At 32.5% G+C, this 15,163-nt stretch overlaps 1 protein-coding gene across 10 annotated transcripts in view; it reads left to right on the top strand.

Moving 5' to 3' along the window:
* LOC148601280 (voltage-gated potassium channel subunit beta-2-like) overlaps nucleotides 1–10,086 on the top strand; it is a 49,999-nt gene extending 39,913 nt beyond the window's left edge. For 5 of the 10 annotated variants that reach the window (XM_088554778.1, XM_088554784.1, XM_088554783.1 and 2 more), the window contains 3 exons: nucleotides 390–478; nucleotides 1,095–1,154; nucleotides 7,745–10,086. In XM_088554778.1, coding sequence (XP_088410904.1) covers nucleotides 390–478; nucleotides 1,095–1,128 — 123 coding nt within the window. In that variant the 3' untranslated portion in view covers nucleotides 1,129–1,154; nucleotides 7,745–10,086. Of the gene's footprint in view, nucleotides 1–389; nucleotides 479–1,094; nucleotides 1,155–3,701; nucleotides 3,717–5,556; nucleotides 5,569–7,744 lie in introns of all 10 variants that reach the window. The other 5 variants (XR_015917009.1, XM_088554779.1, XM_088554786.1 and 2 more) reach the window with 5 other exon arrangements.
* Nucleotides 10,087–15,163: the final 5,077 nt, after the last annotated feature.

Raw genomic sequence — 15,163 nt, 5'->3', positions numbered from 1 at the left:
ATGAAGTGCATTTCAAGTAAAGGAGATGGTATGATAGTAACTAGATATGACCCTCTAACACCATCTGATTCTAAATTTAAACTGCATTACAGTTAAGGAGTTTTAAATTAAGTAACCAAATCTATCTTCACACATACTGGTTGTTAACATGACACTCAAGGTTAAGGAGTTTGTGAGATAGTGCTCAAATGGGATTTTTCAAGTACATTTTCTCTGTCTGGCATGTTATACTTGCAGTCTAGAAGTAATACAGCAGTATTGAAAATTCCAAAAAAAAAAATAAATAAATCAAAGTATATGCATAAATCGAAATATTTTAAGTTATCAAGCATTGGATCTTTATTTATAGATAACATACATTTGGAAGTCAAATTTTCTGTCTCTTTCAGTATGTTCCAAAGTTAACAAGCAGTATTATGGTAGAATTAGATAAAATTTTAGGAAATAATCCAAAACTGAAAAAGGATGGAAGTATGAGGTAAGTTAATAGTTATAATAATTACTAACCCATTTCCATTTTCTGACTTTTTGTCGTTGCATATGATTTTAATTACCACACTTAAGATTTCCTTCTCATTTGTCAAAATATTAAATTTTAAGGTGAAATTACTTCTTCTGTGTGCTTTGAGTGGAGGTGTCGTGAAATATGTGGTATATTTAGATGTTTCATTTCCCTGTGTAAGTTAATCTTCATTGACTTGTGTGGACCCCATAACCAATTTTTTAAAGTGTTTTATGTATTATTCGATAGCAGGTTATTTGTGTCAAAACTCTTTATGGTACTAGGGTTTTAACTCGACATGTAGTAAATTTTTGGCATGGTTTTTATGCAAAATCATAATAGAAATTTGGAGGTCACAGAAAGCAGAAAATGTTTTCTTTTAATTTGATACGCCTCAATTAATTGCTTTCATTTCTGATTAGGGATAAATCCCTATTTGCCAACTGTTGTGATGAGAAAAATTGATTTCCTTTGCTAATTGCTGGATAAAAATAATCCTTATCCTTTGCTAACTGCTGTTTTGAAACGAGTAATAGCTGTAATGATATTACTGAATGTATCCCAATGTTTATTGCTCTTTTGAATTCAATAGAAGCTGGCTGCACAGATCATCAAGTAAACCATAAGTTTTATGTCATACAACCAAATATAGGTATTTCTCCATTTATTTAATAGCCATGTCAATTTTGAATGATTTTTTCCCTTGTTTTTGTGGTTGTATAGAAATTGTCCTTCCCTTCCTATCCTTCAGAATGAGTTTATTGTGTTGTTCTTTGTAGTGATCATTTCCTCGACTTTCTGTATTTTAAGTATTGGTGGTTTTTAGAACATTCAAACCAAATGGTCAACAGGGCTTATTATAACCCAATTGTAAGAGTAAAGGCTATTCTGCATTCACCTTGTCTATAGTGTTATTAGGATTTTTAAAAAATTTAGGCTTCTAAGGAGATCCATACTTTGAAAGTACTTTTATTGGTGGATACCAATTTTCGTGGATTAGGGAATAAACACAAGTTCGTGGATTCTTCAATTCGTGGTTTTGAAGTTGTTGGTATACACAACAATAGAAATTTCCTTTTTGTTTTGAACTATATTTCATGGTTTGACCTCCCAATGAAAACCACGAAAATTGTACCCCATGAACAATAGTACTTTCACAGTATGAAAATTAAATGTGCTGCAATCAGTATCTGCATTCCAAACCTAACTGTTTTTTTCCCTGAAATTCAGGTTTTTTACTTGCGAAAGAGAATAGGTGTCTTTCTTTCACCTAAATTTCTCTTATTCAAGGTGACAGGGGATACTAGTCTGGTCATTTGGTCATATTGGTATCTTTATTTTATTTATTTGTTTATTACACTCACAAAAAACAAACTTTGCTCGTTAAAAGACATCAGTCAAGATATGTTATAACCCTAAACAATAACTGCATTACCATGTAAAGAGAGATAACTCTATATCTTTGGATATAACTTTCTGCCTTATCAGTTTGATCAGATTTCAAAGTTCTTGAAACCTAAAATTTAGGGACAGTATTGCATTGCATATCCCTGAGTGGGTGTATACATCAATCTTTTTGCCTCTCTACAAAGTAATATTTTGTCAAAAGGTATGAACTATGACTTATTCAATGGAGCAAGCATCTATAAAATGACAAACTTTTTTTTAAAGAAAATCTGACATAATAACATAAAAATGTTCCACTGAAAAGGTTGGTTTGATGAGTGCAAAATGAAAGTGAAAGTAGGGAAAATAGCTATTTATAGTTCAAGACTACTTTTCTGTCCAATCTTTGTGGACTCACCCTACTTTCTTTGCAGAAAATTATTTTTTGACATGTCCTTAGAAATGCTTCATAAGTGAAAGTTTTATTGAATCAATGTACATTTTTTTTTTAATCCTAAAAATATGCATTTCACTATAAAAGTCTATGGAAAAATCAATGCGATACTGAGACCTTTACACTGGTACATACATGTGCATGTACATCCATTCATTTATATATTCTAGCTAAAGTACAATAAATTTGACATCCCAGGCATTATTCAGAATCATACCTTTTCAATCTATAAATAAAGTAAATTTTTATTATTTCTACACCTTTTTAGCTCACTTGGCCTAAGGCTATATGAGCTATTGCCATTACTTGGGGTCCATCGTCGTTAACAATTTTTCAAAACTCTCCTCCTCTGACACTACTTGACCAATTGAAACCAAACTTGGTTTGAATTTTCCTTTGGGTGTCCTGCATAGAATTGATGTTAGGATTTTTGGTCCATCAAAAAACATGGCTGCTGTTACTAAAAATAGAACATATATCTAAAAAAAGGGTAAGTTTTGCCAAATTCTTCTAGTTGCTGAAATGATCCTTATTATAAGGCTTACAAAAGTTTCTGAGGAATCATAGTTGTTAGACAACTCCTTGTAAGAGTTATTGTCCTTGAAAGGTTAAAAATGAGGGGTTTTTTTTATATTTTTCAGGCAATATCTTGAAAACTATGTTAGATAGAATGAAATTTTCTATTGCTGAAATGATCCTTATGATAAGGCCTACTAAAGTTTGTGAGGATCAAAGTTGTTTGACAATTCCTTGTCGAGAGTTATTGCCCTTGAAAGGCAAACAATTATAATTTTAGCAGTTTTCAGCCAATATCTTGAAAACTATGATAGACAGAATGAAACTTTCAATTGGTGATATGATGAGGCCTGCCAAAGTCTTTTTTGAATCAAAATTGTTGGACAACTCCTTGTTAGAGTTATTGCCCTTGAATGGCAGAAATTTAACCAGGTGAGTGAGATTCAGGCTCCTGGCAGCTTCTTGTTATGTTGTCAGCTTAATGAAAATTGCAAGCCTGTAGGCAGTAATGTTTAGGGTGATTCTAAGAGTGGTCATTTTGGACCAAATCTTCTTGTTTTAATGATGCTTAACAAATTTTAAGGTAGATTTTAGCACTTTTTAATGCCTTTTTGCTCCCAAAAGAGGGGAGTCACCATCACCCCTTGAACTCTCTAGTATGTTCATGTTTTTACAACAGTTTCAATGTTCATTAGTCCTTTGGTCTAATCTATCAACCACCAATATTAATTTTATTACTTGTAATTTAATTTGTCTATACATTATTGACTAGTGAAATGAGAGAGAGAGAAGTTGGTATTATTTAAAAGTACATTTAGTCCATTCTTTCCTAATTTGATATAGGAAACACAAAAGAAGGTAAATCGCTGCTTGGTTAGAAGATAATGCACTGTTCAGGCAAAGTTTACTAAGTCCTTGAATGATTGTTACTATGCATCTTTCTTTCATTGTGTATTTCATTATTGTGTCTGAAATTTAATACTAGTGAGCATGAGGTCAATCTCTTACTTACGGCATGTTGGCAAAAGATAAAGTTTTAAGTAACTAACAATGTAGTTTCAACTTTTTAAAAGTTACCCACAACTTGGTCCAAATTTCAAATCAAGTGAATTCCAAGTAGCTTATGTGTTGTTAAGTTTCTGTGTATATTCTTAAAATTGTTGAACTAATAAAGTGAACCACAAAACCATCTGGATTTGCAAGTCTAATTTATATTATTGGTGCCAACTAGTTTTGGTGTCTCAGGCTATGTCACCAGGGTCCAAAGATAAATTGTTTTTGTGCTTAAATGTAAACTCTGGAATGACTATTGCAACATCACTATTAAAAGTCCTTTGGTTCATTTTTAAAGATTCAGTGACAACCATAGCATACCAGTAGGTATCCTCCCTCTGGATTTCTAATGAACATAAAGTAAACAGGCATTGATTCATTCTTTCTGTGTAATTTTAAGTTATTTGGTGTTAATTGTAATGGTTTGTCTGTTTTAAGGTCTGGTCTTCATCCATTGATTATGGATATCATGTTCCTCATTATAATCATGGGCTCCTTTTACTCTCATTAAGTTTTGGAAGGAAACTGCTTTTTACAACCAAAAAAGTAATGTGTGCTTTTATACAATTCTTGGTTGTAAAATAATCCTTAGAGATAGTCAATAATCAAGTCTGTCCTACTACACTTGATTATCTACAATTTTAGTGGTATATTGCACCACCAGGTTCAGTGTCTATCTGTCTGTTGGTCCCTCCAACCCTCTGCCCCAGTATCTTATCAGCTGTTAAATGCGTTTTGTTGAACCTATATTTAAAGGTTAAGAAATCATATATATATAAGCATGGAAGGAAAATAATATTAAGGGGAGATAATTCAGCTGAAGAATTTACATGTTGAATGTCAAAGCATAGCAGGATTGAATTATTTTTTTAGTTAGTATACAGTACTTCCTGGTTAGTGCTGCCATACACTACTGTTTCCTGTAAAATTTAAGAAATAATTCAAGGGAATATGGTGTTGTACTCAGTTAAACATGGAATGGATCTTTATATTTGATTATTTTATACCAAGCATTTTTAAGGTATAAAATACATATATTAAGGGTACCCCTGTGTAAATTAGTACTAAACCATACCTAACCAATTATTCTGATATGACAAAAAGACCATTTAACTCTACATCTGAATTACGCAGGGATAGATATATTGGGTAATATATCATTCAGCATTTATAGGACTTCATATGAGAATGATTTTTCTAACATTTAAGTATCAGTCTTTGTAAGAATCATGCAAATTCTGTTAAATGTGATACACCCCAAAAAAGTCTACACATTTTTATTTTTGCAATTAAGTTGCTTTATAGGTCTATATGATGAAGTGAATAGTTATTCATTCCAATCTGTCTGCTCTTGGTAGATAATCCATGTTGAAAATACAACAGTTTCTATTGTATTATATTGTCATTTACAGAGGTATCTCCCTTAATTTTGAATTCTACAGCATTTTCTATGTTATTTTTGTCTCCTAAGAGCATGGGTTGTATGAAAAACCACATGCTAATTTCTGTTTTCTATAACATTTGATACAAAATATCAAAAATAAAAATATGCAGGCTTTCCAGCCATGTATCACATTTTGCCTGATTCTTAGGTGGAGTGCTACTTAAGCTTCTTTTTTTCATCACAATATTTCTGTCATTTTAGGCCAGTACGAAGGTAACTGTATATGTCATCATCAGTGCATCTTCATGACTTCATTTAGAGAGAATATAATTCTTATTTTAGTAGCTCAGTTCTATACAGAGTTCTTCATGAGTACATACAGATATTTCTTCACAAACTTTTTATATTATGCTTTTTTGTTCTCTGGATTTCATCCTTCTCAATTCAATTGTGAAGAATGAAAAGTTCCTTTTTCTACAAATTTACCTGTTATGTAAATATACAAAATACTTTTTGGAGTGCAACTAATTGCTTGTTTTAATAATCTCATAGCTTTTTTTTTATTAAGACACTGAAAAAATGTTCCTTTGCTAAAACATTTGAGGCCTGTTTTTCTTTATTTCTGCATGTCATTTTTTTTTCTAATTCATATTGACTTTTTATGAACACATTTTCATGTATAGCACACACTATTAGATATTTCACCATCTAGATATCATGTTTATGTTACAAATTTGGATATTGTTTTATGGTTGGCTAGAAAAAAAAAATTTTCAGATTGAAGTTCTTGCAGTATGCAATTTCTACAATTTTATATGCCTCTTTTTTTTGTCAGATAAATAAGGGTATGGCGCTGTCTGTCTGTCTGTATGTCAAATAAAAACTCCAAACTTTTTGATTGAATGGGAGCAAGCTTCCTTATGTTTTCTCATTGATTTCACTGTGAAACCTGTCAAAACTGAAAACCTGAATAAATTGAAACCCTGTGTAAACCAGACACTTTTTAAGTCCTTTTTTTATCAGTTTGATTACATTTTGAACCTTGACACCTTGCAATAAAGGACAAATTGTACAGGGGTTTGGTATAGGCAGATTTCACAGTATTTTTAATTACAAGTTATAATTTTTTTAAAACCAATGTATCATGTGCTTTAGCAAGTTGTTTATTTACTGGTATATCATTGCTAATTGTTTATAAAATGAAGCTGGATTTAAATTGATAATTATCATAATAAGACTTAAAATAATAATTGCACACAATTATTGATATGCAATATTAAATTAACCAAAATGATTAGGTTACAGTTTAGTGCTTTTTGATTAAAAGATCTAAAGCTACTGAAATGAATTTTAGAAATGTCCGTATAGAAAAATAGTTAAAAGTCTGGCATTTTTTTACCCTTACCGGACCCTTGGTCTGGAGAAATGTTCCTTTTACATTGACTGTACAGCCCTTAGGATATGTCATTAAATTTTAGCTTCTTTGTATGAACATTTTTTTGTTAATCACATGGAACCAGATATATTGTGGTATTTAAAATACTGTGAAAGTATTGACAGATGGGAATTAATCTTCATGCTTTTCCTAATTTTGTCTAACCACATCCACATTTTGAGCCACCTTCACACCAGTTTGAGGTAGCGTAGTTAGAATCAAAACCCTGACTTTGGGGAAGGGGTCTTACACAGGCAAAATTATTTCACATGATTTTCACCTGAATTGAGCAAATAAACTTTGTGACAGAGTTCATGTAAAATTTTGATGAAATGAGGATTCACTTGAAATTAATGTGAATTGTTCACATGAAAGTTGTGTTAAGTTAATTTTATGTGAAAATTATGTTAATTTCATGTGAAGCTCGATTTCATGTGAAAAAATATTTGCCTTTGACCATGAACTTTCAATGAAATCTCTTTTTTATTCTGTTGAATATCCTTGTATTTTCATTGACTTATAGCACATTCTGTAATGATATTCTTGGGATCAAGTTGGTTTTCCTTTGTTTTACTGACAATTGCTTCATGAAATTCCATAGGTTGTCAACTAGACAATTTAGAAGATACACAGATTCAATACCTATAGAATGATAGAAAGTTTAAAAGAGTAATCAATGGAACCAAGATTCTAGCGGAAATCAGAAGAATATAATCCAGGGACAAAGACCAGGCATGGAACAGAAAAATACAACAAAGAACACAAAGTAACTAAAATAACACATACGAAGTAACAAAAGTAAACAGGCAACTCAGACTCCACTAAAACCTGAGAGCATGGACCCGGTGCATCTGTGGAGTAAGCGTCCTCAAAAACTCCTTTTTAATTGTTCAGTTAACTGCCTAAGATATTACATCAGGTGATGGTCATTCTACCAAAGGAAGTCTATCCCCTGAAGATAACCATTTTACTGGCTGTAAATAATGAACAATACATTTATTTCATTCTTTACAGGTGATAGGAAAAGAATTGATGGAATCCAGTCAGAAGCTTTAAGCTACAGAAGCTTGATGCATGAAAGGGACACTTATGCACTGTGCCATAACATTCCATTAGAAATATAGACACACACAGAATGGCTAGGACTTTATACTAGAGATGTGACAATTAAATTGGTGGGTTGGGTTTTTTTGGTGATAGAAAATGTATGTGCTATTGATGAAGTTTGAAGACTGAAAGCACATCCTTGGAAAAATCCAACTGTACATATAAATTTTTGGTGAAAATAAGATTGTAGACTTTAGTATGTTTTCTTGTGAATATTTAGATTCTTATGTAGATTTTAGGTGTTTAATTTCTATTTTTCAAGAATGCATTACATAGGGATATTCTAATTACAGTCTTTCAATTGCTGAATACAGGTGGTCGTAGGACAAGTTTGACTGTAGTTTCTGTAACGTATCTAAATATTTCACAGATTTTTATAAAAACTTTCACAGATGGAATTCGTTGCTTTTAGAGTCATTTTGTCAAAGTAGAAGGTCACTATTACTAAAAAGTACAAAAACAATTTTTTTTTAAAGGCAGAACCTTGAGCTTACTTAAAATAAGGCTGAAATCACCTTTTTTATTGAGTTGCTTGACAGACTACACTGGTTGATACCTCAGAGTAGTAGAATTCATACACTTTGTCAAAATCTTTAAAATTTGTTTTTCAGACTAGTACATGATTATATTTCTGGTGCTAACGTACTTACCTTTAGCAAGTACCCATCTTTAGTTTATCCCCAGATTTTAAAGCCAATTAATTGAACAAGGGGAATATAGTTCATGTTAACCTCACTTAAATTGAGCTTTGCTTGAAATGCTTATGCATTTTAACATGAAATTCATGTGGAATCTATGTCATATGGTTTTCATGTGAATATTTCACACATAAAGTTCATATAAAAGCATAATTCACATGACATCTGTCTCAAGAACTAATTTGCTTGATTACAGTGAAAATCATGTAAAATTTATGTGAAAGTATTTTTCCTATTTAATATCTTACCTATTTTATAGATTGTCTTTATGTAGCCTCTGAAGATTAACTTATAATGTAGTTTTCCCCACTCATAGGTCAAGGTTCTATTGTAGTTTTCCCCATGCATTATGTTTTCTTAGAAAGCTTCTAAAGGTTAAGGTTCTACTGTAGTTTTCCCCACTCATTGTTTCCCTTAAAAAGCCTCTATAGTCAAGGTTTTATTGTAGTTTTCCCCACTCATTGTTTTCCATAGAAAGCCTCATAAGGTCAAGTTTCTACTGTAGTTTTCCCCATTCTTTGTTATTTCCTGGAAAGCTTCTGTAGTCCAAGGTGTTTCCCTGTAGTTTCCCCTACTCATTGGCCTCTATAGTCCAAGGTGTTTCTCCGTAGTTTTCCCCATTCATTGGCCTCTATAGTCCAAGATGTTTCTCCATAGTTTTCCCACTCGTTGGCCTCTATAGTCCAAGGTGTTTCTCCATAGTTTTCCTCACTCATAGACCTCTATAGTCCAAGGTGTTTCTCCGTAGTTTTCCCCACTCATAGACCTCTATAGTCCAAGGTGTTTCTCCGTAGTTTTCCTCACTCATAGACCTCTATAGTCCAAGGTGTTTCTCCGTAGTTTTCCCCATTCATTGGCCTCTATAGTCCAAGGTGTTTCTCCATAGTTTCCCCCACTCATTGGCCTCTATAGTCCAAGGTGTTTCTCCGTAGTTTTCCCCATTCATTGGCCTCTATAGTCCAAGATGTTTCTCCATAGTTTTCCCACTCATTGGCCTCTATAGTCCAAGGTGTTTCTCCGTAGTTTTCCCCACTCATTGGCCTCTATAGTCCAAGGTGTTTCTCCGTAGTTTTCCTCACTCATTGGCCTCTATAATCCAAGGTGTTTCTCCATAGTTTTCCCACTCATTGGCCTCTATTGTCCAAAGTGTTTCTCCGTAGTTTTCCCCACTCACTGGCCTCTATAGTCCAAGGTGTTTCTTCATAGTTCTCCTCACTCATTGGCTTCTATAGTCCAAGGTGTTTCTCCGTAGTTTTCCCCACTCATTGGCCTCTATAGTCCAAGGTGTTTCTCCGTAGTTTTCCTCACTCATTGGCTTCTATAGTCCAAGGTGTTTCTCCGTAGTTTTCCTCACTCACTGGCCTCTATAGTCCAAGGTGTTTCACCGTAGTTTTCATTGTTGTTAGTTCCATGTGACTCCAGACATATCTCATTCAACAGGTTGTGAATATTTGTTAAGGATTGTTACTGTATATATATCTATAACATAATGTCTTCTATTTATAACATTGATTATAGACACAAGGACAAACAAAATAAAAATCAATTGCATCTTTTGTTAACTTATATTTGCTTCTTATTTCAAATTAGTGCTCAATTGATTTGAAAGATTCTAAGTACCTGTCTATATAAAATTCAGACACTGCCCATGGTAAAGGGATTCATGGTGTAGAAACACCCACAGAACAAACAATGCTTTTTTGGTCTGCATATGCTACAATTTTATGTGACAATAATCTTTTCTGTATTTAGATCTGTACTTTTGAGAAAACTGCACTTCATCCTCTTACTAAAATTAACCAAATCAAGAACAATAACTCTTGCAGAGTGCTTATTTCATTTACAATCAATATGAATTTTATCTCAAAAGCACAACATCCAAATGAAAAACTAAGATTGATTATATGTTCTATAGCTGTTTCTGAACAAGAAATGAAAGTGACTTTGGTGGGTTTTTGACATACATGAATTACCTCCTGTCTGATTTTTATTGAGACTTCTACTTAAGATTACAAATATATAATCTATTTGTTCACCTGTCCATGTATCTTCCAGGGGTAATTACCAGGTAGTAGTAAAACACATCGCTTTAAGCCCTAGTACAGAAAGTAGGGGTCATAATTGTAACCCTGGTAACCAATCCCCTTAATTTCTAATGGGGGTTATACATTGTGGTCATTAGAACACCACCAAAGTGTTGTGGGGTTATACCAGAATATCAATCTCGAACAAATTGCATCGAGGTTATATATAATAATTTCTACAAGAATCTTTTTTTTTAAATCTGACTATTTAACTCTTTTACAAAAATGTCCTTAAAACAATTTTTTTCGCATTAGGGTCACTTGGGTCATAAGGTACCAAGGAGTCTAATGTCCAACACACTTCCATTGGAAATTAAGATGGTAAGACAGTAAATTTGATGTAAGTTATTTTGAATGAACACATATGGCATGGATTAATTTTTATACGACCGCAAACATTTTGCGTTGTATAATGTTATGGCACAGTGGTCGTCGTTGTCAGGGGACACTTCATTTCCAAGAGATAACTTGAGTTGTGAATGACCAATTGTTTTGAAATTTGGATATGATTTTACTAACCATAAAAGAAAGGTTCCTATTTAATTTGGACTTTGTGGCCCGTACCATTTTCAAAAAGGGTAAAAATAGGTGTTTTATTAAAACCCATGTAGAATGTATGGTTTTTTTCAATTTTAATTATTCTTTTTTATTGTGTTCCTTATTTAATTCTGGTAAACAAATGTATCCAGCAAATTCTATGTGTTTTGGACCTCTCAAAAATCCCTGCCTGCATTTTTCAATCAGATTTCAGAATTCTCTTACAGATTTCGAATTACAAGGGGCCACACCAAAAACATAATCAACTTTTTTTTTTGGTCCGTTTTAAAAGAAAAAATTTGATTGGATTCTTTTTCAATATTCCTTCCTCCATTTTTCAATCAGATGTCAGATATCTCTTACAGTTTTCAAGTTAAAAGGGGCCACACCCACAAATAAATTGACTTTTATTTTTGGTCCAATTTCAAATTTTTTTATTGGATGTCTTTTAAAGATTCCTGTCTGTGTTTTTCAGTCAGATTTCAGATACCTCTTACGGTTTTCAAGATATAAGGGTTTAAAAGGGGCCACACCCACAAATAAATTTACTTTTTTATTTTTAGTCTGATCTTGAAATATAGTGTCCAAACCTTTTTTTTGTGTCCATAATGAATTGTGTAAGTCCCTATGCTTAAGTGTGTCAAAAACTAATATTGTGTCCACATTTACCCGAATGGTTCAGGGTTCGACCACTGTTGTTGTATTATGCTGTGCTCAGTGAAGTTTTTTAGGTTTTTGATTTATCAAAATACCTTATGTCACCGGTCTATTACTGGAACTTCCCTACTATTTCAGAACACTACACAAAAATATAGTCCATATGTAATTCCTTTTATATTATTCAATACCTCTTTTATAACCAGTAAATATGTTTCTTGCAATTATTCAGCTCAGTAATATTCTATTATTTCTGTAAATAGAATTGAGATTTAGTCTTCATATCAACTGAAGATTTGAGGGACTCCTTTTTGGCCTTGACAGGTCATATTTAGTGATAAATTTGTATTTAGGAAATTTAGTTCTTGCAGTAATGTGTCAAGAATCATAAAATGTGTTAAGCATGTACCATTTTAACACACAATGTATCAGTCAAATTTTCCATCTTATCATTAATATTTTACCAATAACAAACAGGAAGTGAAGAGCAGTGATTTTAATCAAGTAAAATTAGCAGGAAGATTCAAATTGATAAAGGTGTCAAGTTTTTGGAAATCTTATGTTCATCAATGAATTTTTTTTCTTTAGTTGAAATTGGTTTTAATTGAGTACATTGTATAATAAATAATCTGTTACTGTAGTTTTTTAATGTTAATGCAAATTCACTTTTGGACAGTTTTAAAAATTTAGGAAAAAGGTGAAATGGAACAAAATTTGTATTTTTGTGTGAAGTTGGATCAGAAGTATGGATTGACATTCAGTTTATACATATTATGAAAAAACCGTTCTTGATATTAGATATGAAAAAATGCAAATGTATGATCACAATTTTATTTTACATCACATCATTTAATCTTCAAAATCTTGTTGATGGTACAATTTTCACAAGAATCAAAAACCTACCGTGTTGATAGCACTTTGATTATGTTTTACAGGTACAATTTAAAGAAGACACAATGTCATAGACACATCTTTTGATAGCATGGTCTTTTGTCTATAGGGAATCATGGAAAGGTCTTTGAGTGCAATTTATAATCGATGACTGTTATTTTAAAAGACGCAAATACAAAATATAAACAGTATCACACAGTAACCTTGTTCAAAGTTTAGTGATGTTAAAAATACTGGTTTTTTTTAAGCTGAAACCAAGTGAAAAAAAACACTTTTCACATGTCACTTTTTCCTGCAAATGTGTTGTCTTACCTGAGGGTGCACTATACAGTTACATTTAGGCACAGTTTCGCACACCAAGTTAAATCGTCTATTTTATATCACAAATGCATCCTTTCTCAAAGATGAATTTTGGTTTTTGATTAACTTCAGCAGTGAAAGAGAAATAAATTGAAATGAAATTCATTGAAAAAGGGAGAAACTCCTTCATTTTGTGCAAAATTTTTTTGCTTTCTTTGGGAACGTTAAAATTTTCTGAGCCATCCATTGTCGATTCAAAAATTTTTTTTAACCGTTGGACATACGTATGACAAACATGTATAAACATTACATTGGAACAAAAAAAATAATCACAGTGATAAAATTTACCTTGTGTCATCCATATCATAGGAACTACCTGGTTTCTAAATGGACAGAAAAAGCTGCAGAGATTAGGGATCTTTATATATGCTTAAGCAATGTATTTCTAAACGACTATTAAAGACCTAGTGGTCAGATAAAGTGAAAATAAACCTCGAAACTCTAATAGATATGTATTACATAGTCTTTTAGTTTATTGTGATGGTATTAGTTATATTGAATTACACAGGCAAATATTTTTCACGAGAAATTCATGTTAATCGAGCTTCACGTGAAATTCATGTGAAATTCACATGAAATTGACATGATTTTCATGTGAAATTCACTAAACACGAATTTCATGTGAACTCTGTCACTTAGTTTATTTGCTCAATTCAGGTGAAAGTCATGTGAAATTCGTGTGAAAATCATGTGAAATAATTTTGCCTGTGTACAGCCATGGCAGTAGTGGTCCAAAAGTTCCTACAAGGTGAGGGCATTCAAGGTAATTCAGGTGTTTTTTTTTCTGTATAATCATCCAAACTTTTCGAGACTAAATGGGCCCTTACATCGGCCTGTGAATGCAAAGGGATAAGTTGAGAGAAACAGTAGTGCCCTTGTCTCAACTATGGGAAGAAGTGGATTAGTCAGTGCATTTTTAAGAAAATGTTACGAACGAGAGGATATTATTAATAAAAAAAATGTTGAAACAAAATCAACAAAACAACAAATAACAACATACATATACAATGACTAAACACAATATATGCCCCTAAAATATGGATTTTTTTTATTTGCATGAAATCTTGATTTTTCATAGATGTCTTTCCTCCACGGCATTAAACACTATTTAGGCCACCTAATCTGAAACTGTTATAAGGAGAGGGCTTGATGACTGGCCTAAGAGGGTACCACTTCAGTGATTTCGTATTTTCTATACATATTTAACCAAAATTTTTGAAGCAAAAGGAGTTGGGTTCCTAATTGAACTACCAGTGTATCAAGAGGATGAAATAATAAACCGATTAACTTATTAATGACAAACACACAACAAAAATTGTCATTGTGACCATGGAAGGTCACAATATGAATAGAATGGAATAGAATAGAATATAATATAGCAACAGCATAGCAATAGCATAGCATAGCATAGCATAGCATAGCATAGCATAGCAACAGCATAGCATAGCATAACATAGCATAGCTTAGAATAGAATAGAATATATATAGCAATAGCATAGCAATGGCATAGCATAGCATAGCATAGCATAGCATAGCATAGCATAGCATAGCATAGCATAGCATTGCATAGCATGGCATAGCATGGCATAGCATGGCATAGCATAGCATAGCATAGCATAGCATTGCATTGCATTGCATTGCATAGCATAGCATAGCATAGCATAGCATAGAATAGAATATAATATTTTTTTCCAAATTACAGGACCCATAAAGAGCAAAAAAAAATCAATTACAATGATTGATCTTATAAGAAGTTAAGAACATGGTCCTTTAGGGGAGGAATGGTTCCGACTATCTCCAGAATTAGACAGAAAAAGGGGTGGTCAGAATTCTAAGTTTTTGTCGTTGAGAATGGTACACCACCACCATCACCGAAAACTACCAAAAAAACGCTGAAAACAAAATGAAAATACAAAAAAAAATAAACGAATAAAGGGCCTGGTTCACCTACGGCCGATTTAACATCAACCTCCTATGACAAATATTACATGAGCTGAGATGTTCATCCCGGTGGAGTTGTTGTCTCTTTGATATATACACCATTCCTATTCTCGTTATTTTTTTTTTTTACAGAGTTTTAGTGCCGTGTGGCAATGATA

The sequence above is a fragment of the Perna viridis genome, chromosome 12, assembly GCF_037379345.1.
Source record: "Perna viridis isolate PV_CMFRI_1.1 ecotype Kerala chromosome 12, ASM3737934v1, whole genome shotgun sequence".
NCBI lineage: Eukaryota > Metazoa > Mollusca > Bivalvia > Mytilida > Mytilidae > Perna > Perna viridis.
This window is presented reverse-complemented; position numbering and strand designations above follow the sequence as displayed.